The 22,677-nt window shown below is 53.3% G+C and overlaps 1 protein-coding gene across 1 annotated transcript in view; it reads left to right on the forward strand.

Annotated features, from left to right (window-relative positions):
• Window positions 1-22,677, forward strand: part of Vstm2l (V-set and transmembrane domain containing 2-like) — a 30,067-nt gene continuing 7,390 nt past the window's right edge. Inside the window, exons 1-3 of the mRNA NM_198627.2 lie at window positions 1-279; window positions 20,673-20,842; window positions 22,539-22,589. Coding sequence (NP_941029.2) covers window positions 159-279; window positions 20,673-20,842; window positions 22,539-22,589 — 342 coding nt within the window. The 5' untranslated portion in view covers window positions 1-158. The remainder of the gene's footprint in view (window positions 280-20,672; window positions 20,843-22,538; window positions 22,590-22,677) is intronic.

Consider the following 22,677-nt stretch of genomic DNA (forward strand, 5'->3'; position numbering starts at 1 on the left):
CGGCGGGCTGGGCGTGCGCTCGCTGCCTGCAGCCGGGGCCGGGCCGGGGCCAGCAGGAGAGGGCGGCGGCGGCGCCGGGCAGGGTACGGCGGGCGCGGGCTTTGCGGGCTGCGGAGCCCCGATGTGAGGCGGCGGCGCCCCCGGCCGGAGCGCGCAGCATGGGGGCCCCGCTGGCCGCGGCGCTGGGCGCCCTCCACTACCTGGCACTTTTCCTGCAACTCGGCGGCGCCACGCGACCCGCAGGCCATGCGCCCTGGGACAACCACGTCTCCGGACACGGTGAGTTTGCGCGCAGCCCCCACGGACTTCCCCCCACTGAACCCCACCCCGGTCGCAGCCGCTCCAACTTGGCGGTCGCGGTGCTCGAACCTGCGCCGACTGATGCTATGGCCCAGAGTTCCGGGGCGCCCTCTGCTGGGACTGGGGACCCACCCTGTCTCCTATCGGGGCCAGCTCTGCGAGAAGGGGTTCCCAAGAGCACACTCGCTCTGGCCCCAGCTCGCAGAAGACCCCCTCCACGCGCGTACACACTCACACGGATACACACACCTCTGCGACCATACAGATGTCTCCAACCGCGGACACACTCAGCCACGCTCACTGCATCCCACACTCACAACTCTGCACATCCCCTCTGAGCCTCTCCTCGCTGGTAAATATACTTGTGCCCACTACGCACACGAATCAGACACTGGCTGGTGGCTCACCCTGCCAGCTGGCACTCGGGCACACACGCTTCGCTTCGCCACAACTCTTGCCTGTCTGCCTGCAGACACGGATACACATGCACGCACGCACTTGTGCACACACTTTGCCCACCCACTTCTCTCTGCCCCGATTCCTTTCTCCTTTGTGGGTTTAACGCTGAAACTGCTCCTGCATCCTCTTCATCAGGATCCATCCCTTCCACGGCCGGGAATGGTCCTGAGGGGCGCCAGATGCTGTTGCTTAAGACCTGCTAGCCTGGGTGGCAGCTTCCTTTGCCATCCATGTGGGTGGGTGGCATCCAGGGGTAGGGACAGTCTGGGGATAAGAAGGTAGGGACGGAGAGCTGGGATACACTGGAGTAGTTGAGGTCTATTCTTTCAGCTAGAGGCCAGGAGTAAAGAGGAATGTAGGGTGTTTGTCCCTGGGGGGATCATGAACCCCTTGAATCCTACAGGACACCCCCATCTCGGGGACCCCATCTCAACCTTGCCCCTAGAGGACTGAAATGTTGAACTCCAGCATTGTGGGAGCAAGGAGAAAGCAAGTGCTGCCTGCACGAGTGTCTGAAGCGCCTTTCCTCCCCACAGGAGCCCAAGTTGGCAGCAGAGTTGGGTGGTGTGGGGCAGGCAGCTGTGGAGGCTCCCTGCCCCTGAGCCATGCTGTGTGATGGGGCAGGGGTGGTTGAAACCAGAGGTGACCCTGCTTCCGTCCATCCCTTCCCTCATCAGAGGCTACAGCACACGTGCTGTGCTCTGTGTGCCCAGGCTGGGAGAGGTTTGAACAAAGGGCTGAGAACAGGATGATTTCTTTTGATGGGAGTGAGTTAAAGGTGTGCGCCAGAGCCTGGAAACCCAGGCAAGGCCTTTTACAGGTGTGCTGCACGATTGGGGTTGCTCCAGAGGGAGGGGTTTTCAAAGCCATGCTCAGAATTCCTGTGCCTAAGGGAAGCCCAGATCCCCGTATCTACATACACCTCACCTCCTCGCTATGTTGGACAAAAACCTCTCACATACCTTGATGTCCATCATGATTTCTGCTGGCCTGGCAGGAAAGGTAGAAAACAGGGAAAGGACTATTTTGATGCTCTATTCACAGAGGAGAAATCAAGTCTCAGAGAGGTGAAGGGAGTTGCCCAAGGTCACACAGTGAGAGAGCGGCTGAGCCAAGACTGGCTCCAGGGTCTGTCAGGCGAGAAGCAGCACTTTGTCCAGGTCATTTCTCTCCCTGTCACATTTTTTTTTCTCATTCAGGGGAAACTGGGAATTCCTCCCTTCTCTCCCCTCCCGTCTGCCTGTCCAGCTCAGTTCCTTGGCACTGTCAAAACTTATACTAGGAGGCCTCTTCAAGAAGGACTTGCCTTTCTGAGTTTGAGATCCCTTGAGGTACAAACATAGAACTCTGAGGCCTATGGTCATTGTCTTTGGGGCACCAGACCCTCCGAATTTGGGTCATTCTTGAGTAAGCAGGCTCTTTCCTTTGTGTGACAGTCTCCTCCTGCCCCCTGGTGCCAGCTGCGCTGAGAGGGGCACAGCCCTACTGATCTTCTCATCCCCACTCTGGACCAACCCCTGAATTGGGGATTCAGGGAGGTGCTGGATGCAAAGGGGACAGGACCAGTTTCTGAGAATCTGATCTCCTCTTGACTGTCTCTGGGTAAATGGGTCACCCCTTGGGACCTCCTCTGCTCTGTCCCTCAAGAGATGGCCCCACTGCTCTGCAGGGGCCCGTCCACCCTCTCGACATTGCCAGGCTCAAAGTCACCAAGCACTGGCTGCTAAGGAGCCCCACAGCTGCCCCTCTGCTGGGTCCAGCACCCTGTCACCACAGGAAGGGTCTGGAGCCACTCACTTAATCACAAAAAGAAACAGTTATTAATGATAGTGAGACGCGGCGAATAAGTGGGTCATGTCTAATAAGCCATTTGTGTTCAGGAGGAGAATACCAATTTGATAAAAGCTGTGTGTGCTGAAAAAGCCCCGAAATTGCTGTTTAGCAGATTGGAGCCTGATCGTTTCATTATTCCTGGGCTCCGCATGTCCTCAGCTGATTCAGGGAATAAGGCCAGGTCAGGATGGTGTCTATGGGTTTAGGAGAAAGGGTTGGGGCTCGGAGCAGGGAGTCCTAGGGATGAACCCACAAACCTCAACTGCTTAGCTTGGTGTCAGCTCACGGCTGCAGCTCCACCTGATCCTGCCCAGCCACCAGCTATTGCCTTGCACCTGTCTGTCCCTGGGGTTGTCACACGGAGTGTCTGTGACCAGGCAGGTCAGCCAGCAAGGATGTCTGTTTACTCCCCAACACCCCCCTCCCCCAACGTCCACTCAACCGCCTTCAGAGGAAGCATCGCCAAAGCTTGCAGAATGGATGGTGCCTGGCTCTCAGAAGGCACCCGAACCCCAGCACTCAGAGACAGGATGGGGAGACTCACACCTCCTACATCGCAATGGCAGCTGCTCTGGCTTTCCTCACAAGAAAAGGGCAGCTCATGGCTATGCCCCTAGCAGGGGTGGGAGGGGATGGACCTACAGTGTATGGAATGCTGACTGTGTGTTCTAAGTGCCCAGACCTCTCCCCACTGTGAACTCATGCAGGCTGGCATTAGATAGATACTCAAGAAAACTGCGTTTGGAGAGCTCACCAAACGACTCACCCAAGGTCACTGTGCCTGTGCAGAACCTGGAGGACCACATCAGAATAAGGGGTGCCAGTGACTCTGGATCTATCATCTCGAGGCCAGCCTCTGGGCAGACTCAGCCTAGTCCTGTAATGAACTTCTTTCTCTGCAGAGCCCTAACTCCAGGGGGGGTTCCCCGGGGAACCGTTAAGGCCGCATGTTTCACCAAGAGGGACCAGAAGCTCTGGAAGGAGGCAGATCTTACTGGAGTCCATATCTAAGCTTCCTGTGCTTTTTCTGGGTGTGGACAGGAAGGCAGAAGCTTTGTGAAGACATTTATAGGCCCTAGTCTGAGCCCACCAGGTTATTTGTGATAATGTATATGCCCCCATAGGCCTGCCTGCCCCTCCCTCCCTCCCTCCCTCCCTCCCTCCTTCCTTCCTTCCTTCCTTCCTTCCTTCCTTCCTTCCTTCCTTCCTTCCTTCCTTCCTTTTCTTCTTTTTTTCCATTTGTTTATTTTGTGGAGGTGCACATGTGGAGGTCAGAGGAAACATGCAGGAATTGGTTCTCTCTCGCCACTGTATGAGTCCTGGGGTTTGAACTCAGTTTGTCAGACTTGGCAGCAAACACCTTTACCTGCTGAGCCATCTCTGCTCCCTTCTTTCAGTCGTGCAGGGGGGGGGGGGATCAAGCCCAGGGCCTTGTACTTGCCGGGTAAGAACTGTCCCGCTGAGCTACGCCTCGGTCCCCGCCCCCATCTGCATTTTAATGAACTCCTAGGCAGCTCTTGGCATCTGGAGACGGGGAAGCCCTGCCTCCAACAGTCACCCCTACCTGCTAGGGATGGAGAGTGGGAATCACCGAGTACTGAGCTTGCTTTGGCTTCCTGAGGAGGAGTGATCTAGACAGAGAAGCCTCGAAAACCCACTGCAGCAGGCAGCCCCCAACCCAGCCCACCACCTTCAATTATTAACGTCTCCCTAGTGCAGACAGAGCCCCCAGCTTGGCCTGGCTCTCAGTCCAGTGAGTGATTGCTGCTCTGAGGTGCTCTGCATTGCCAGGAAGAAGCAATGGGGTGCTCTGGAGGAGGGGCTCCTGGCTTTGACTGTAGCTCATGTTCTGAAAAAAAAAAGTGTCTCTGGCCTTCCCGGGTTCCTTGCCTAACTGTTGGTAGCAGCTCACCATCGATAAACTGGCTGGTTTGGTGGCTGGATTACTGAAGAAAATCGAGTCCTGAAGGTTCTGATGTTAAAAATGTGTGTTCTCCTTTGTCTCCTACACTAGTGATTATGCCATCAATACTCTCATAAATACTCAGCCTGGGCTTGAGGGCTCCCAGGCTCCTGTGGGAAATTGGCCCTCAGAAATGGTTTACCTCAAGGCCTTCACCCTGGTCGCTTTTGACACCTTGCCCATCAGCAGACTCCTGGGGCCAATTCTGCCAAACTACAGCTACAGGTGGCCTCTCGGACTCTACTCCTTGTTACACACTGGGACAGCAAGGGTGATGGGGAATTTCCTTGTGACCTGCAGGGCTACATAGCAAGACATCCTTAGGAGGGAAAGCCACCAGATGGATTGATTGATTGATTGATTGATTGATTGATTGATTGATTATGGAAGGAAAGAATAAGGAGAGAGAGGGGAAGAGAGGTAACCTGACTTAAGCCCACTTCCAGGTACTTACCCACTCCCTGAGACTTTAGGTCCAAACTAAGTTGATGGGGCTATGGGAAAAGCATCTGAAGCCAGCTCTGGGAGGTGCAGAGAAGGAAGGAAGGGAAGATGGATAGGTGGGTGGATGGATGGATGGATGGATGGATGGACAGCAAGGTAAAGGTTTGAGATACAAATTCTCACACTTGCTCCCTCCATATTAATGTATTTTTAAAACACTAAGATAATTTAAGTATCACAAGTTTACAGTAAAAACCTTATAAAATTAGATTCTCCTCAAGGCTACTGGTCACCGTCAGGGGTGGGTACGACTGACGTCACTTTGCTGTGGGTAGCCTGGGCCCAGCCCCTGAGTACTTATGGATGTGTTTGCCAGGTGGGTGAGGGGGTCCAAGGGAGTTTCCTCCCTGACCCGATGACCCGTCAGAAAAGAAGCAGAAGGTTAAACCATAGAAGCCAGCCAGCCAGTGACCATCGGTGATACAGGATCAGGACCCACCTGCTGAGTCCCTGCCGTGCCCAGTATCCTGGAGAAGGAAGGTGGGCAGCTGAGCCTACAGCTATTCCTCAAGCTCACCCACCCACCACCACACACACAGCTGAATACTTCCCCTCCTCCTTGGAAGCCATCAGTGGGATCTCTGGGGCCTTAGTTCAGTTCGGCTTCACCCCCCAAACTTCAGTTTCAATCCCTCCCAGAGCCTCCCCGGAGCCTCAGCAAACCTGAGTCCTCCCTGAGAAACGGGTCTTAGGCAGAGCCCAGACAAACCTCTTACGTTTTAATAGTTATGCATTTATTTTAATGTGGGCTGGAAAATATAGCCAGCACATCAAAACTGTGATTTCACAGATACGATTGCTTAGGATGAGACTAACCGGGTATTAAAAATAGTGGGCTTGTTTATAGGAAACCATTAAGACCATCATAGTACAGGTGGGACTCAGGTCTGGCTGTGGGCATCCAGAGTGGGAATGGGCAGCTTTGGGGGCATGCCAGGGCTATACGTTGGTGGGGGATGCTGCCAAGTGTTAGAAGCTGTTCATTCATTTATTCGACAGACACCAATTGAGCACCTGCCTCGTGCCAGGCCATTCAGCTCCTGGAAACTATTAGTGAAGTGGACAGATAAGGTTCTTGTCCTGGGGAGTTGTCGGGCTTGTGGGAAAGACAGACAACGGTACCCAGAAGGAATATTCAAGTAGATTTTGTGAGGCTATTTAGGGAACAGGGAAGCAGGGTGTGACACTCAGCTCAGAGAAGGGAACTCACCTCTGGACCGTGACAGTGTGTAGAGAGGGCTTCCCAGTCCAGAAAGGGTGCGAGCAGGAGCCAGCCACTCCTCAGCTGGGGTTATCATGGGCAGGTTCTACTATATAGGTTCCTGAAGGTTCCTATCCTGAGCCAGTGCAGGGTGGAGAAGCCTGAACACAGCAAGTGTTCATAAAGATCTCACACATTGCCAGCTCGCCACGGGCTGATTAGGAGTAGGTGGGAGGGGAGATGGAGAGCTGTGTTGGGATGGGGACATGGGCCTGATGGCTTTACTCCAGCTCAGAGCAAAATGTTAACATGGAGAGGGATGAACAGACACACCCGTGGCTTTGCCCAGCCCTCCCTTGCCTCTGCCTTGCTGGGTGGCTTCCTTGCCTGTCTCCTGGCCTCAGTTTCCCCATCTGAACAATGCTGAGTTAGCTTCTAAATGCTAGGCTTCTAAAATCCCTTCAAAAAAGTCCACACTCTGCTCACAGTAGCAAATGTAAATGGAGTTGGGGGTGGAGTGGGGGCTGGGGGAGGGTGGGCTGAGGTTCCTCACAGCCTGAGGCACATTTATCCAGTCTCTTCTCCACACACTTCTCCATTTTTTTCTCTTATCATGTGGTCATCGACACAGAGTCAAAGGCAACCCAGTTTCTCAGATCAGAATGCTGAGGGAAGGTCAGATATGACTGACCTGGAGACACACGGCTGTGGCAGGACACAGCCAGGCTCAGTCTGGGCGAGAAGCACACAGCCAGGCGCCTGAGTTTTCAGCTGTTTGCTTGGCTGCCAGCAGAGTGTGTAGGCAGTCCCTGGTCCTGAACCTGACAGTGCCCTGGCTCGGTGCCCTGGCTTGTGAATCTGTCATGGGGGAGGGAATGCCAGGGTACTGGGGGTGCTGTGTTCTGCCTGAAAGAACCCACAGGGTACTCCGGAGTCCCAGTCTGCCATTGTCGGGAGAATGCGGGGGTTCAGTGAGTGTGTCCCCACCTGGGATTCCCAGCTTGGCAATGATGGTTTTGCTTAAATGCATGCCTGTAGTATGTTTGGGTGGCTATCGCTGGAGAGAGGGCAGGCTGGGAGGGAGTCTGGCTATCCTTTCGCTTCCCTGCGGAGGAGCCAGCCTGGGACCCTCTGTGGCCTTTGCTTCAGGGTCAGCCTCCACTGCCCTTGGGATATCAGCTCAGGAGCTGAAAGGGGCCGTGGAGAACTAACAGCTTGGGGTCAGCAGTGCCACCTGCCAGCTGCTGTGCCTGCCATCTACCTGGTCTTCCTCCCTGGGCCCACTTCACCCTGGTAGTCTGTCTCTCCAGAGCTTTCCCTCCTCTTTTCTTCCCTCTCTGCCTTACTATCTTTGTTCGTTTCTCTGTGTCCGATATTCCCATCTTCTCTCCGATGTCCCTCACCTGCCCCCACCTTTCTCTTCTCTGTCTGTACACCACACAACACACACACCCACACACACCACACATACCTCATTAATGGCAACTCAGAACCACACACATATATTACCTATTTCAAAAACACACAGAGTGGGTATTCAATAAATGTCAACCAAATGAGTAAATGAATGAGTGAATGAAGAATGAATGAATGAATAAGTGAGCAATTGTTGAGACTTAGAGGGTCCCAACTTGCCCAAACCGGTGGCTCTCCACTTTTCTCAGTGACCGTAATCCTCTGAGTCTAATGAGAACCCCACTGCTGTATGCATGTGTGCACATGGAGAGGAGGCCAGAGAACAACCCTAGATGCTCCTCCTTAGACCCAGATCATCTTGACTTTTTGAGACAGGGTTTCTCATTGGTCTGAGTCTTATCAATTAGCACAGGCTGGCTAGCCAGCAAGCCCCAAGGATCCACCTATCCCTGCCACCCCACTCCCCACCCCTACCCCAGCACTGTAATACCACCACCTCCCCCTTTATGACATTGGGGATCAAACTCAAGTCCTTGTGCTTGCAAGACAGGCACTGAACCGTGTCTGCACACGCCCCGTCGGAGAGTGGGAAAAGCCTGGGTCAGGGCTGCTGCCGTGTGGGAAACAGGAGCTCAGGCTGGTGTGGGAGGCTGGAGGAGATGCTGCCCACCATGAGACCAGGAGTATAGTTCGAGGCTCACTGAGTGTGGGCTTGGGGGGTTGCTGGTTCAGCATCTGGGGAGGAGGTGTATGCATGCCTCATGCGTAGAGTATGTCCTCTCCCAGCCTGTGCCTGTGCCAGGCTCCTCTCCCATCGCAAACCTGTGCCCTTCCCTGCCTGCCTCACTCCCATCCTTCCCTCTAGCTGCCCTCCAGGTCTCCTGTGCTCCAACCCTCACCTACCCTTGACATCATTCTACTGCCTAGCTTGTGGATGAGAAAACTGAGGCTCTGGGAGGCAGGGTGGGCTGGGGCCGCCAGCCTGGATTCCTCAGCATACTCTTGGCCGCCAGGAGTGCCCCCTGTGCTTGGACCTTCAGGCTTGCTTCCTGGCTGAGGTGGGAAGGCAGAAAGCGTGTAGCCAGGTGTCTGTTTTGCTTTGTGGGGCTTTAAAAAAATCATTTCCGGCCTTGGAGACAGCAGCAATTACTGCTGGCTCGCAGGGGAGCTGTTTGCCGCCTGTCATCGGCCCTGGGAAAGGGTCCCTAATGGAGGCCCTGCGGCCAGAGCTCTTGGTAGTGGAGACAGCACTCAAAACAAAGCCACACTAATGGTCTCTGGGCACGCAGACTCAGAGAGGGAGGGGCAGGTAGATGCCCCAGGAAGGCCCCGGGGAGGGGCTGGTCACCCACTGGTCCCTTTGTGTGCTTAGATCCCCTGCAGGCAGGGGTCCCCTGTCACTAGCCTAGTCCTGCATGCCCCTCCTCCCTCAGTCTCTTCTCTGCTTTCTGGTGCTGTTCCTCTAGCCTTGGCAGAGGGAACTTTAAGTGTGAAAGCCCCGAGGTGGGGCAGAACCCCTTCTGTTCTTGATTCTAGAATTGTCCTTGGGTTTAGAGAGGCCAGGCTAAGCCAGTTCTTTCCCAGGGAATAGAAGAATAGAGCCTTGGAGAGGGAGGGGCCATACCAAGCCCACTCTATGAGGAAATCAGTCATGTGTCAGGACTCCTTGGAGCTGGTGTGGGGCCCCATACGCCCATTTTGCAGATGAAGAAACAGAGGCACCGAGATTAGCCTAGGATTGGACTATGTTGAGAAAGTGCAATGGGAGTTACAGCCCGGCTCTGTCTGTCTTCAGAGCCCTCGCTGAATGGCACCTTGGGGATCCCAAGGGCAGGTTGAACAGGGGCTGTGACTTGGCAGACTTGAGGTTCTAGGTAGCGTCCCGGGACAGCACCAGACCAGAGCTGTCCTTTCTCTGCCCCTGCTCAGGAGCACCCTGGGTGTGTGCTTCTGCAGCTGTTGCTGCCCTCATCTCTGCCTTTCCCCCCTTTTTCTGCTCCTGCCTCTCCAGGGGATCCTCCTGATTCCTTCCCCCCCCCCCCTTCTTTCTTCTCTTGGCTGCATCTCCTCGCTCCTTCCTATGACCTAGGATAGCTTCCATCCTTGCTCCTTGCTCTTGCCCAAGCTTTGGAGTCACACCATGGGGGCTTGGATCTTGGCCCTCATTCACACAAGTGAGCCCCACTGGCCCTTGGGGCCGGGGACCCCTACTAGTTCTGCAGGACCAGCCAGGTAGGGAAGAAAGAGTGCCCGTAGCCAGCGTGACTCTTGGTCTTCTTGGCTCCCTCCTGCTGGCCCTGGCATTCCTCCCTGGGCCTCCCACACCTGTCTGCCTCTCCCTCCCTGTGCCCTGTGTAGGAGGAGGAGGAAGCAGGAATTCCACCGGGGAAGCCTGATCAACTCCCACAATCCTGCAAGTGCCAGAATATTTTTGTTCTCCTTAAATCTCCCTGGATGTGTAATTCCACTGCCATCTCCCTCGATGTGCTGGTGGCCTTGGGAAGATCCCTGCCTCCAGCTGCTGGATGACACCATTGCCTGCTCAGTGTCTGAGGGGCCTGGCAGGAAACTGAGCAGGCTCCTTCCTTCTCCGTGTCTCAGTTTCCCCATAAGTAATGAGGAGAGTGAGCAGGGCCATGTTTCCTGGCTGGAATGGGAGTCAGGAGAGAATTCTTACTTCACTAAAGGAATAATTGGGTGGTGGCGGCACAGGTCTTTAGTCCCAGCACTTGGGAAGCAGAGGCAGGCAGATCTCTGTGAGTTCAAGTCCAGCCTAATCTACAAAGAAAGTTCCAGGTTTCAAGCAAGCAAAAGAACAAGAAACACACAGCCCAGTTGACAGAGTGCTCGCCTCGCGTAGCTGAAGCCTCAGGTTTTATTCCCAGTACCATGTAACTGAGCACAGTACCCCACATCTGATCTCAGTCCCTGGGAGGAAGAGCGAGGAGGATTGAGAGTTCGAGGCTGTTATCTGTGGCTGCATAGCAATTTGGAGGTTGGCCTGGGACACATGTGGCACCCTCTCTTGAAAATGAGGAAGGAGGGAAAGAGGGAAGAACTGATTGATTTGTGCAAAGAGGAATGAGGGCTAGTGAGGTGGCTCTATGGGTAAAGGTACAAGGCCTGACTACCTGGGTTCAACCCCCAGGAGCCATATGCTTGGAAGGACAGAACCGACTCCCAAAAGGGTCTTCTGAACCTACGAGTGGCACGGTGCAAGCCCCACCTGACTCTTCATACAAAGTAAAGTAGATAAAAATGGAAAAACAAACAAACACCCCAACGTGTCCTGTCATGAGACACTGCCACTCCCCTCAAAGCCACTGTGCTCAGTGAAAAAAGCCAGTCGTGGAGCACATCTGACCACGTACGAATGCCCAGCACAGACGGATCCAGTGAGGCTGTACAGACGTACCACGGCCAGGGCTGGAGGAAGGTGAAGTAGGGGAGATTGCCTACTGGTTCAGGGCTTCCTTTGCTGTGGTAAGACTGTGTGGGGACAAGACAGCACTGAAGGGTGTGCAATACTGTGGGTCTCCTGGAAACTCTTTATCCTTCATTTCTGGGTTGGTTAATTTTAAGTCAGTTTTACCTGGGCTGAAAATAACTCGGGCATATAATAATGGTGGCACATGCCTTTGATCCCGGCACTGGGGAAGGAGAAGGAAATAGCTCTCCAAGGTGGAAACAGACCACAATACTAGATAGTGTAGCAGTATAGAAAGTGTCTCACAGCAGTTTCTTGAGGCAGCTGCCATCATCATTCCCATTTTATAGATGGAGATACAGAAAACTGAGGCTCAGCATCACTCGGCACCTAGCATACAGTTAAGTATTCAGATGTGTTCTCCTTGTATTTGTATTGGTTGGGGCAACCTTCACACACACACACACACACACACACCAGGGTGGGCAGAGACCCCACTGTATGAACATGCTCATGTCTAAACCTCATCAATGAATAATCCTACCAGAAAGCTGTGGGTGTTGGGGACCTACCATGCCCCACACATCAAACAGCTTCTTTACCTTCATTAACCTATCTCTTCCTCAAAATAAGCCTTCAGCCAGTGCAGTGGGCAGGAACCAGGAACCAGATCTCAGAGACAGCCACAACTTAGGCTCATACCCTGCCCTGGGACTCCTGGGCTCCCCGCCCTGACCCCTTACCTCCCCTCCTGGTTCTTTTCCCCGTGCTAAAGCCAACACAGCCATTCTTATGAGGACAGGGGCTGAGGAGCCTCAGGCTGTTGGGATGAGTTTGGCCTTGGATCAGATGGGACTAGAGACACCCACTAGGCATCACTCCTGTGCAGGAGGGAAGCTGGTTCCCATGGGGATAGACCCAGCTTGAGGTTTCCCGTTTCATTCAAAATTCATGAATTCTGTGTTCTGCCCCCTCCTGTGACTGCTATACGTGCACACCTCATTCTTCTGTCCTGGAGGGACGCCAGCTTTCTGAGCCGTTGCGTCCCTGCTTGGAGGAGAACAGACTAGAGGGTCTCCTGCCTTGGTTTTCACCTCGCTTGTTCTGAACACCCCAAGTATCACAAAGTGGAGGGGACACAAAGCATCGATGGCAGCGTCAGGCAAAGGCTTGGGAATGTGACACAGCACCAGCCCAGTCTCAGAGCTCTAAGTGGGAATTGTGGTACTAGACCAGTGAGGCAGAACCACTAGGGATACCCATACTTCAGAAGGACCTATGTCCCAAGTCCCTTTGGATGGAGAAGAATGTCTCTGTGTGGTGTCACTGGATTTAGCAACAAACCTCTTGGCTTACCTCCCCTCCACCCACCTCCCTGTTCACGGAGCAGACTGGAGGCCGAGGCAGGATTCCGCAGCAGCCTTGTTGGCTGGGATTCACTAGGCTGTGTTGATTTTTACAGTTTCCCTCTATGGATGGCAAGCAATGCTGATTTTCCATTTATGGCAGCAATAAAAGTCTCCTCTTAAGCTGAATTTATTTAAGTAAAATGAGAAAGATGCTTTGAAAATAAATATTAAGTAAATAACAGCACCAATGGTACAGGAGCCCCGTGGAGGAGTGGAGACCGTTCTCCAGAGCCAGATGTGGAAATCTGCCTGGAGCAGGCCCTTGGCTGCTCCGAGTGTCCCCTCACCGTGCAGCCTCCTTGGCCTGAAAGCCAAGCTTGTCCCCTCAGCCGCGAGCCTCCTCTGACTCTCCATGGGGGATGCCATGCTTCCTGACCGCTAGAAACAGTCCGCGCCCTCAACAGCACCCACGCTCTGTCTCAGCCTTTGTTCGTACCGTGGGCCCTGGCATGCGCGTCTGTGTTCCGCTGTGTGCTCCGTGAAGGCCGGGTTTTTCTGAGACAGAGCCTTTCTTCGGGGATCGGGGGTCAGAGTTGGTCTTTCTCGGTCCTCCTGCCTCCAGGCAGCCATCTTCCCATTACGGCCCACTGCACGTGCCTTCAGCTGGCTGACAGGAGTCCTCCCATCTGCCTCTCACAAGGAGCACACAGGCAGTCCTCTCACTTGATATACACCTCTCCTCCAGGTGCTGGCAATCCATCAGGCTGAGAGAGGCCCAGAAGAAACCTCCCTTGAGGGGATCCCAGGGGCACACACTGTCTTCAGGGAGGAGGGGCTCTGGCTGGGCTATCTCTGTTGCTCCTCTTCACCTGCCTTTCCTTCAGGGAGTTGCCCCTCTCCTAAGCAGTGCTGAGTGAGAGGATTGGATCTGTAATCAGATCAGGAGAGCATTTATCCCCACGGGGATGGGGGAAGGGGGAAGGACGTAAGGGGGAGGGGAAAGGAGGAGGGGGAAGGGGGAAGGAGATCCTGCTTTGGGTTGGGCCCTAAGCAGCCTCCCTAGAATAGCCCCCAAGTGTCACACTTTCTACACTGAAAAAAAAAGAGGGGGCCTAGTAAAATCCAGCTTTGGTAGGGGAATTGCCCAGCCACTGCTCTATGACCTCAGGCTCAGCAGCTCCCTCTCTGAGCCGCCAAGACTGTCCACCTAGCTGGGCCTGAAGGAAGGAGGGTCTCTTGTACAAAAACTGGGGTGTGAAATAGGTTTCCTGCCTTTTATGCCGCAGCAGGGGGCTAGCCCTGATGGCCCTGGGCCCTCTGAGCTTTGCCTTCTTGGGCAGCTTGACAAGGCTCAGCGTGGATCCATGAAGGGGTGTGGCAGGAGCTGTGGCCACTTCGCTCCCACACACCCCACACACGGTGGGATTCACTGAGCGCCTGCTGTGAGCCTAGCACCATCCTGGCGGGCTGGGACCAAGCAGGAAATGGCCTGATTTTAGAAGCTTGTGCTTCAGTGTGGTGATGGAAACAGAGACAAGCCCAAAGACAACAGGCTAGTGAAGAGGTCAGGGAAGCTATGGGCTCATGGAGGGGACCTCATCATGTGAACACCCCGGGAAGGGCAGTGTGGGGGCATGGTCCAGATACAAGCTATGAGCTGCTATGACTTCAGGAAAGCTACTCGGGGCTTCTAAAAATGTAGTAAAACACTCAGAGAATACATTTGTCACACTGACTTTTTAAAATGTATTCATTTTTACTTTATGCACATCAATGTTTTGCCTGCATGTATGTCTGAATGAGAGTGTCAGATCTCCTGGAACAGGAGTCATACATAGACAGTTGGGAGCTACTATGTGGGTGCTGGGAATTGAACCCGGGTCCTCTGGAAGAGCAGCCAGTGCTCTTAACCACCGAGCCATCTCTCTAGCCCCATATTGACTGTTTTGAAGTTACAATGTGTTTAGTCTGCTGAGCTGTTGTCAGGATTATCCAGAAATGTTGTTGCAGCGCCTTTCCTACTAAGCACATCTATGCAAGAGGAGCTAAAGGGTGGTGTGTGTGTGTGTGTGTGTGTGTGTGTGTGTGTGTGTGCGCGCGTGCGCGCATGTGTTCTGGGCTCAGAGCAGCAGGGAGACAGGCATGGTCACCCATTCGTGGGTGGATGAGAACCTCAGGTGTGCAAGATACCAGTGGCTTCAGGAAGGAGTGCCTTTGGGACAAAGAAGTCACAACTGGTGGCTTCCAAAGTCACAAAGCCACGGATGCTTCCTTGTCATGTGACCTCACAAGATGCTGAGGATGCCTCTCCAGGGAGCGAGGGTTGAGAGGTGGGGTTATTGCGTGAACATCTACTCTACACATCCTGCCTTATGTCAGTTCTCTCAGCAGCCCCTGCCCTCTTTGCAGATAAAGAAACAGGCTCAGAGAGGAAAGGGGCCGGCCCAGGTCAAACAGTGAGGGGCAAGCTGACAGGACTGAAGGCAAAGCCAGAGCTAGGTGGGTAGGCCAGGAGCAGGCTAGACAGGCCTGATGTTGAAGGACAGGACCGGCCTCAGCTCATTCGTACCTGCCAGAAGCCAAAGCCTGGCTCAACCAGGAGTCAGCACCAGTGCCTGCCGCTGATGCCCGATAGGGCCTGGGGTTAATGAGTGTATCGCTGCCCCAATTAACAGCAGAAAGGCAGCCGATGTCACGCTCAATCAAGCCCCTGCTCCTTCTCCTGCAGAATCCTAATTTGTGGATGCTGGATTTAATTGTCTTCCCTGAGTTTCCTTGAGAGTCAGCCAGGCGGGTACAGACCCTGGGGCTGGAGAACACATATACCCTTCCTCCAAAATCTATAATTACAGCACCTCGGGGGACACACTGTGGCCTCAGGAGGTGCCTGATCTGGAAGGAACCTGAGGGTGGTTAAATAGGAGAGGGTTCACAGTTGAACTTGTGTCTGAGATGCCCCTGGGAGGCTGAGGGCTGGTGGGAAGGAGAGGGGCTTGGGGCTTGGAAGGGGGTGCTTAGAGAGAGATGGTCTACACCAGGATCCCACTCTGAAATCCTCTAAAATTGGGTTCAGGTTGACCAGTGACTCACTCTGTGACCTTGGGCAAGATGCTTAACTCCCAGCTTCATCTGGAGAAAAGGGGACAATTAGAATAACAGCTGCCCTGTAGGGGGCACAGGGGCAGCCATCTTGGGTACTTGGGCTGTCCAGATGTAGGTGGAGAATGTGGTTCTGTGTGGGTGTGGGTAGCTCCTCGATCTTTCTCAGCTATCTGTAGTGGGTGGGGAGATGAGTGTTGGAAACGTGGTCTGTGCCGTGCTAGTTCATGGTGGATGGCAGTATGTGGCCTGCAGCTATGTATCTCACCCCCGCCCCCAACAAACACACACACACACACACACACACACACACACACACACACACACACACATGACTTCGCAGACCCTAGCAGGATCCCCACCCCCACCCCCACCTTTGCTCCCAAAGCTGGCTTGCTTTTCTAAGTTTCACCCCTGCCATCAGACTGTACCCAGCTCACCTCCTCTGGGAAGCCCTCCCAGATTGCCGCCTCCTTAAGGCCAGAGCACAGCCCTATGATACATATCAGAGTCTTCTCCTTGGCGTCTTCTCCTTGGAGTGGCAGTGGGACTCAGCCTACCTTGCAGACAGACAAACTGGTGCTCAAGATGGAGATACATTCTGAGGCGAGAGCAGAATAGTCCGCGGAGCCAGGCTATAAGCTGACTGCCTGGCTCCTGGCTCCGTGCGCTGGATTCCCCGCATACACTGGACCTGGAGGCTGCTTGGAGCGATACAGCACATGTGTTTAGGTGGCCGACTGTGGACAGGGGACTTGGATGCTCTGTCACATGAACAGAGCCTGCTTCCTTATTTGTCTCCGAGTCACTCTGCCCCTTCACTACGAGGCTGAAATTGAGGGGATCCAGGGAGGCCCCACCACATCTCACCTTGCAGTTTCTGATAAGTCTGAGGGGGCCCACAGCCCCTGTGGGAAGGGGAGTTGGTTGTGGTAGCCACAGTAATGGCCTTGTAAGTTGTCCTCTGACAACCCTCTCCACTGCGTGCTCAGGATAGTATGTGTACTGGCATTGAGACCAGGGCACACCGCCTCAGGGAAGTCTTCCTGATTGCCTCAGACTGGGCAAGCTGCCTCAGCGGCCTTTCCAGGCCTGTGCACTGATGAATCCCCACCTACACCCCACCTGCCCTCCAGGGATGCAGAGTGGCCAGCAGGGACCACTCCCACTTCTTTCTCTTTTTAAGACAAAGTCTAGTGTATCTAAGGCTGTCCTTGAACCCACCATGCAGCCGAGAATAATCTTGAGTTCTAATCGCCCTGCCTCCACTTTCTAAATGCTGGAATTGCAATTGTCTGTCCCTGTACCCAGACTATGCGGTGTGAGGGATCAAACCCAGGGCCTCATGCCGACTAGGCCAGCACCGAAAAGGCTTAGCCTCATTCCCAGCCAGGGCTGCCTCTTTGTAGAACAAACTCTACAAGGAAAAGGTAATGATGCAGGAGTGGTGGCCACGCCTTTTATCCCAGCACACAGGAGGCAGAGGCAGGCTGGTCTCTGAGTTCGAGACCAGTCCAGTCTACAGAGCAGTTCCAAGACAGCCAGGACCACACAATGACACCTGTTTTAAATAAAACAAAAGGAAATACTCACAGACCTCAGAGTAGCTGAGTGCCCTAAGAGTCTGTTATGGGGCAGGAGGTGGGAGTTCTTGGAAGTCAGGCTGTCCTGGGTTCAAATTCTGACTCAACTGTAGTATGTGGGAAGGACGGTACCTTATGGGTGACCCAGATGCCTCCTCTAAATCACAAACAGGCAAAGGAGTTCATCACCTGCTAAGACACAGAGGCCACCAAGCCCTGAGCCTGAGGCTGGCCCAAACTGAGATATGTTCAGATTTCTGCTACTTAGAAAAAAAAAAATCAGGTGTAAAATATCCCATTAGTAATTTTATTAAATGTTAAAATAATATTTTTGGTATTGATTTAAGCAAAATATATTATTAAACTTAATTTAATTTTAGCTTTAAAAAAAATCTTTCATGAGGAAACCAGAAATTGGAGTGTTCCCGTGACTCTCAATGCCATTTCATTTTTCCACGTGTGTTTCCGTTGGAAAGAGCTGTCCTAGGCCAGCATTGGACTTTCAGTGGGGAGGAGGCCTGGGGTGGGCCCTGCCCTGTGCTCTCCCATCCCAGGCCATAGGGCAGGGCTATCTCAGAGACTCAAAGACTGGGACCTGGTCTCATTGACTCTAACTGCTGGCTACTCAGACTCAGCTCTGCCTTCTCTGAGCCTAGAGAGAGGAACTGAAGGCTCCAGCCAAGGCGCCTGCTCTGGTAAGGAGGTGGGCAAGGGGCTGTGGCCAAGAGAGATTAAGTGGGGACAGACAGAAGCATGGCCCTTCCTTGGGCCCCTGTCACCCTTTCCCCTTTCTACCACTGGGAGCCACCATGTAGATAACCCTCTCCCTCCTGTCTGACACATGTGGCTGCTGGAATCTCACTTTTGGAAGGTGGGGAGGCTCCAGGGTCGCTTGTCAGACCTGATGTGGCCTCCCTTGCCTAGCTTCAGGATCTTAAGTGGAGCCTGCTCTGAGGGAGGGCAGGTGGTGCCACTCTCTGGTTTCTGAGTCTTAGCAATGGCATGTTGGGTAGGTCACAGATGAGTCCCTCACTGGTCACATTCCTGGCCACCCAGACCTGGGCCCAGGCGGCACTTGTTTCAGGGCCATACTGGCTCCTCCTGGTGGCAGGTTCTCTGTGACACCCTTGGATTCTTCTCTGCTTGGCAAGCAAGATGTTGACAAAGGCTTGGCCCACGATCATCAGATGTGGACCCTGGAGACCATTTTCTAGCCATTCAGAAGTATGACTGACCTCACGTGCTCTGAACAAGGCTCTTTTCCCATAACTGATGATGATGATAGATACATAGATGGAAAGATGATAGAGAATAGTTAGATGATAGATAGATAGATATAGATAGATAGATAGATGATAGAGAATAGATGATAGATAGATAGATAGATAGATAGATAGATAGATAGATAGATAGATAATAGATGATAGATAAATAGATAGGCAAACAGAAATGGCTATTACCTCCTGGAAAAACAGATAACACATTAGCTATGCTACCCAGGACAGTAACCATCCCTGTACACAAATGGCTACATTTAAGTGGATTAAAATAAGATCTAAAATCCAGGTCCCTGCCGGGCATGGTGGCGCATGTCTTTAATCCCAGCACTCGGGAGGCAGAGGCAGGCAGATTTCTGAGTTCGAGGCCAACCTGGTCTACAAAGTGAGCTCCAGGACAGCCAGGGCTATACAGAGAAACCCTGTCTCAAAAACCAAAAAAAAAAAAAAAAAAAAAAAAAAAAAAAAATCCAGGTCCCTGATCCACTCAGCAAACTGTCATTGGTGGTCACTATGTTAACTTACAAACAGACCAGCTTCCCTCTGTAAGGACTTTGGCTCCTACCCTAGGAGAGAGTATGATAGAGGGGAGCAGGCATGGGGTGGGTGTGCTTTGTTAAAATAACCTCTGGCTGCTGAGTGAAAACAGTCTTCAGGAAAGAGAGAGGGAAGGAGGGAGGGAGGGAGGGAGGGAGGGAGGGAGGGAGGGAGGGAGGGAGGGAGGGAGGGTGGGAGGCCAACATGGTGATGGTGGTTTAGCCCTGTGGCAAGCGACTGGGGATCCTCTGAGCCAACACCCATAGAGTTTCCTGAAGACCCAGGTGAGAGGGTTGACACAGAGAGCCAGAGTCGGCTCGCCATGGTAGCCTGAGCTCTTGGCACAGGCCCTGAGCTGTGACAAGGAGGGGCATGCTCTGTTGGCCCTACTCCTGCAGGAGCCTGCTTTCCTCCTGCCCTCTAGGGACAGTCAAGGACAGCCCATATCTTGGAGCGGCCACACATAAAGGTAGCTCACAATACCCCACCCCACATTCCTGGGGTTCAAGCCATGCTCTTTATCATCAAGCAGGCCTTGTTGATGCACCCAGGCCCAGCTAGCCCTTCCGTTCTGCAGAGACAGGAAAGCTTTTTTTTTTCCACTCATAAGAAGCTTTGTAAACCTTGGCCTGCCCAGCTTTCTCTCGGCCCAGGGATGTTGCAGAAACAAAGCTCCACACGGGTACCTAGTGCCCAGCAGAGACAGAGAAGCCCCCCAGGTGGGTGCAGGATCAAACCTGATCACGCGAAACTCCTGTTGTCCTGTGGAGGGGGGGTAAGGCCCATGCTCCTTGAATTCAGGATGCCACCTCACCACTCATAGCTCCCTCTTTCCTGGGACAGGAGGCCCTCTGGGGCTAGGAGTATCTCCTCTGAGCTGGGCCTGGGGGACTGTATAGTCCAGGGGCGGGTGCTCACAGACATCACATTCCTGGGGTGACCTGCAGTTGCTAGGCATCTACCATCTTCCTTCTGTCTGAGATAATCTCTCCTGAGAGGAGGCAGGCATACTAATTGCATCTCAGACAGTTCATTTGGGGAGAAAGAGCCAGAGCCTGTGGAGGGGAGGGGTGTCGGGCCCGTGAAGTGGGGGTGCAGTATAGTGACCTAGGTAGGGGCTTACGGGAAGGATTGCTGCTGGCTCCTGGAACGGGTTGTTCTGTGACTTGGTGGTGGGCCCTGCAGGAATGCCAGGCAGGGTAGCTGGCTCTTTGCTTTGCCCCTTGCTAAGCACATCCGGAGCAGCCACAAAAGGGTGACTTGAAAGGGAGCTTTGATTGACCACAGGAACCAGGCAAGAGCTGAGGAATAGCCAAAGCAGAGAGATCTGGGGAGAAGAGGTTGAAGAGGCAAGACCCCAGGCAGAGGGGAGGAGCCTGACAGAGCCCCGCCCAGGGAAGAGAAAAAAAGAGTTTTTTTGTTTGGGTACTTGCTCCCCAGGGAAACTGGGATCGTTTTATGGCTGGGTTTGACTTAAGGTGGTGAGGTTGCCACAACCTAGGGCAAGGCTCACGGGGCTGGGCACTGGGTGGGGTAAATGGAAGAATCTGGAAGAATTAAACTGGCAGTTTCCCGGCCTCCTGGCCTCGTGACTCACTTCCAAGTCCCCCATCACCCTTCTGCCCATGGACTCCTCAGTCTTTCCGACAGTGTCTTCCCATTCATAGCTGTCCCTGAGGCCAGACTCCTGTTTCTGAGCCCTCATCTGCCTTTTCCACACACAGCACTCTTCACAGAGACACCCCATGACATGACGGCACGGACAGGCGAGGATGTAGAGATGGCCTGCTCCTTCCGAGGCAGTGGTTCCCCATCATACTCACTGGAGATTCAGTGGTGGTACCTGCGCAGCCACCGGGACTGGACTGACAAGCAGACGTGGGCCTCCAACCAGGTAAGACCTTGGGATATGTTTCTCTGGGGGATGCTGTGGAGACCTTGGGGGACTCTGCATCTGGCATCAAAGTCCTCTGCAACACCCTGCTGGCACTCCCTTCTTCCTGGGAGAGGTAGGGTAGGTGATAGCCAGAACAATGGCCATTCGAGATCCTCCCCTAGTGTCAGGGAGCCTGAGGCCAACGACTGACAGGGCACCTCCTTCCAGGGCACCTCCTTCCGGGTATGGATGAAGTGGGTCTCAGGACACTTCCTATCCCCTCCCCATAGCACCAGCAGTATTTTTGTAGAGGGCTCCCCATAAGGCCACGTTGTCACACAGTTCATTCCAAGCACCATGCTCCCTGCATTGGAGCACAGCATGCCCACTCAGCTCTCCACACACAATCTCCTGAGTTCACACTGCCGTCAGCCACCTCCTCCGTCACCCTAAGGGTTTTCTCTGGGAAACTGCACTTGCTATCGGTAAAGCAGACAGTGGCAGCCTTGGCCCAGAGATAAGAGGGTGTGGCAGATAAACTACCTGCCTCCTGTTCCTAAGGCTGAGTCATTGATAAGACCTGAGTTCCCGAGGTGCCTTGGCAGGGTAAGGTGGCAGCTCAGGCCAGCTAAGCCACTGCCTGGCTCCTTACCTCCCCTTCAAATGAGTCAAGTACATTCCATTGTGCATTTTGGGTCAGCTTTTAGGCACACCTGAGATAGTAGCAACCCATACTTATGCCTATTCAGCAACGCTCACACACACATACACACACACACACACACACACACACACACACACCCTCCTCACCTTTGGCACAAGTCCATGGCAAACTCTGTCTTGATTATGGGGGTACCAAGTCCCCAATATATCAGCTTGCCCCATGCAGATGTGGAAGATTCCTGTGGCCAGAGGAAACCTTTATGAGAGGATTTTGGGGTGTTTGGGGGATGTTTAAGGGTGTTCTTGGGTATTTTGAGGTGGAAGCATCCAGGACATGGCTAAGGATCCAACTGCATATGCTGCAAACATATGTTCAGGTATGTGAACTGAAAGGACCAGCATGTTCCCAGATGGAGAGCAGACACGTACTTGTAGGGACATGCCACCCACACTCTTCCCTATTTGTATGTACACACGGACACACCCCCTTGATAGCCAAGCATCCTCATGAGCCCAGATGCCTGGCTCTGTGGTTGGTATTGCAAGCTCTCCTTTTATCTACCTTTGGCTGCCCTCTCCAGCATTGCCAGTAAACTCCGAGCTGAGGGAACCAATGCCAGACCTCACCATCTCTGTTTTTCTTATGTTTTCTTTAAGATTTATTTATTATTTTTGTTTTACCTGTGTGTGTATGTGCAGCATATGAGTGCAAGTCCTTGGGGAGGCCAGAAGAGGGCGCTGTATCCCTTGGAGCTGGGCATTGAGTACTAAGCTGGGTCCTTTAGAAAGCAGCAAGTGTTCTTAACTGCTCAGCCATCGCTCCAGCCTTTGTATTTTTATTATTATTTTTAAATTTTGACTAGGGTGTGTGTAAGTGTCTCTATGAACGGGGTTCAGGATAACATTTCCACAGCTGTGGAGACTGTGCACAGATAGGATCCAGCATTTTTGACCATGATCCTGCCTGTCCTCTGTCACAATGGTATTTCTTCCCTCTCCCACCCCTCACTAACACCTGTCTCTACTCTCTATTCTTCCTTCATACTCCCAGCTCAAAGCTTCCCAGCAGGAGGACTCGGGGAAGGACGCCACCAAAATAAGTGTGAGTTTTGATAATGACTTTCCACAAATGGTCCAATGGAAGATGCAGCTGTAACCAACCAACCAACCAAACAAACAAAAACACAGAC

This window comes from Mus musculus, chromosome 2 (genome assembly GCF_000001635.26).
Source record: "Mus musculus strain C57BL/6J chromosome 2, GRCm38.p6 C57BL/6J".
In the NCBI taxonomy this organism is placed as follows: Eukaryota; Metazoa; Chordata; class Mammalia; order Rodentia; family Muridae; genus Mus; species Mus musculus.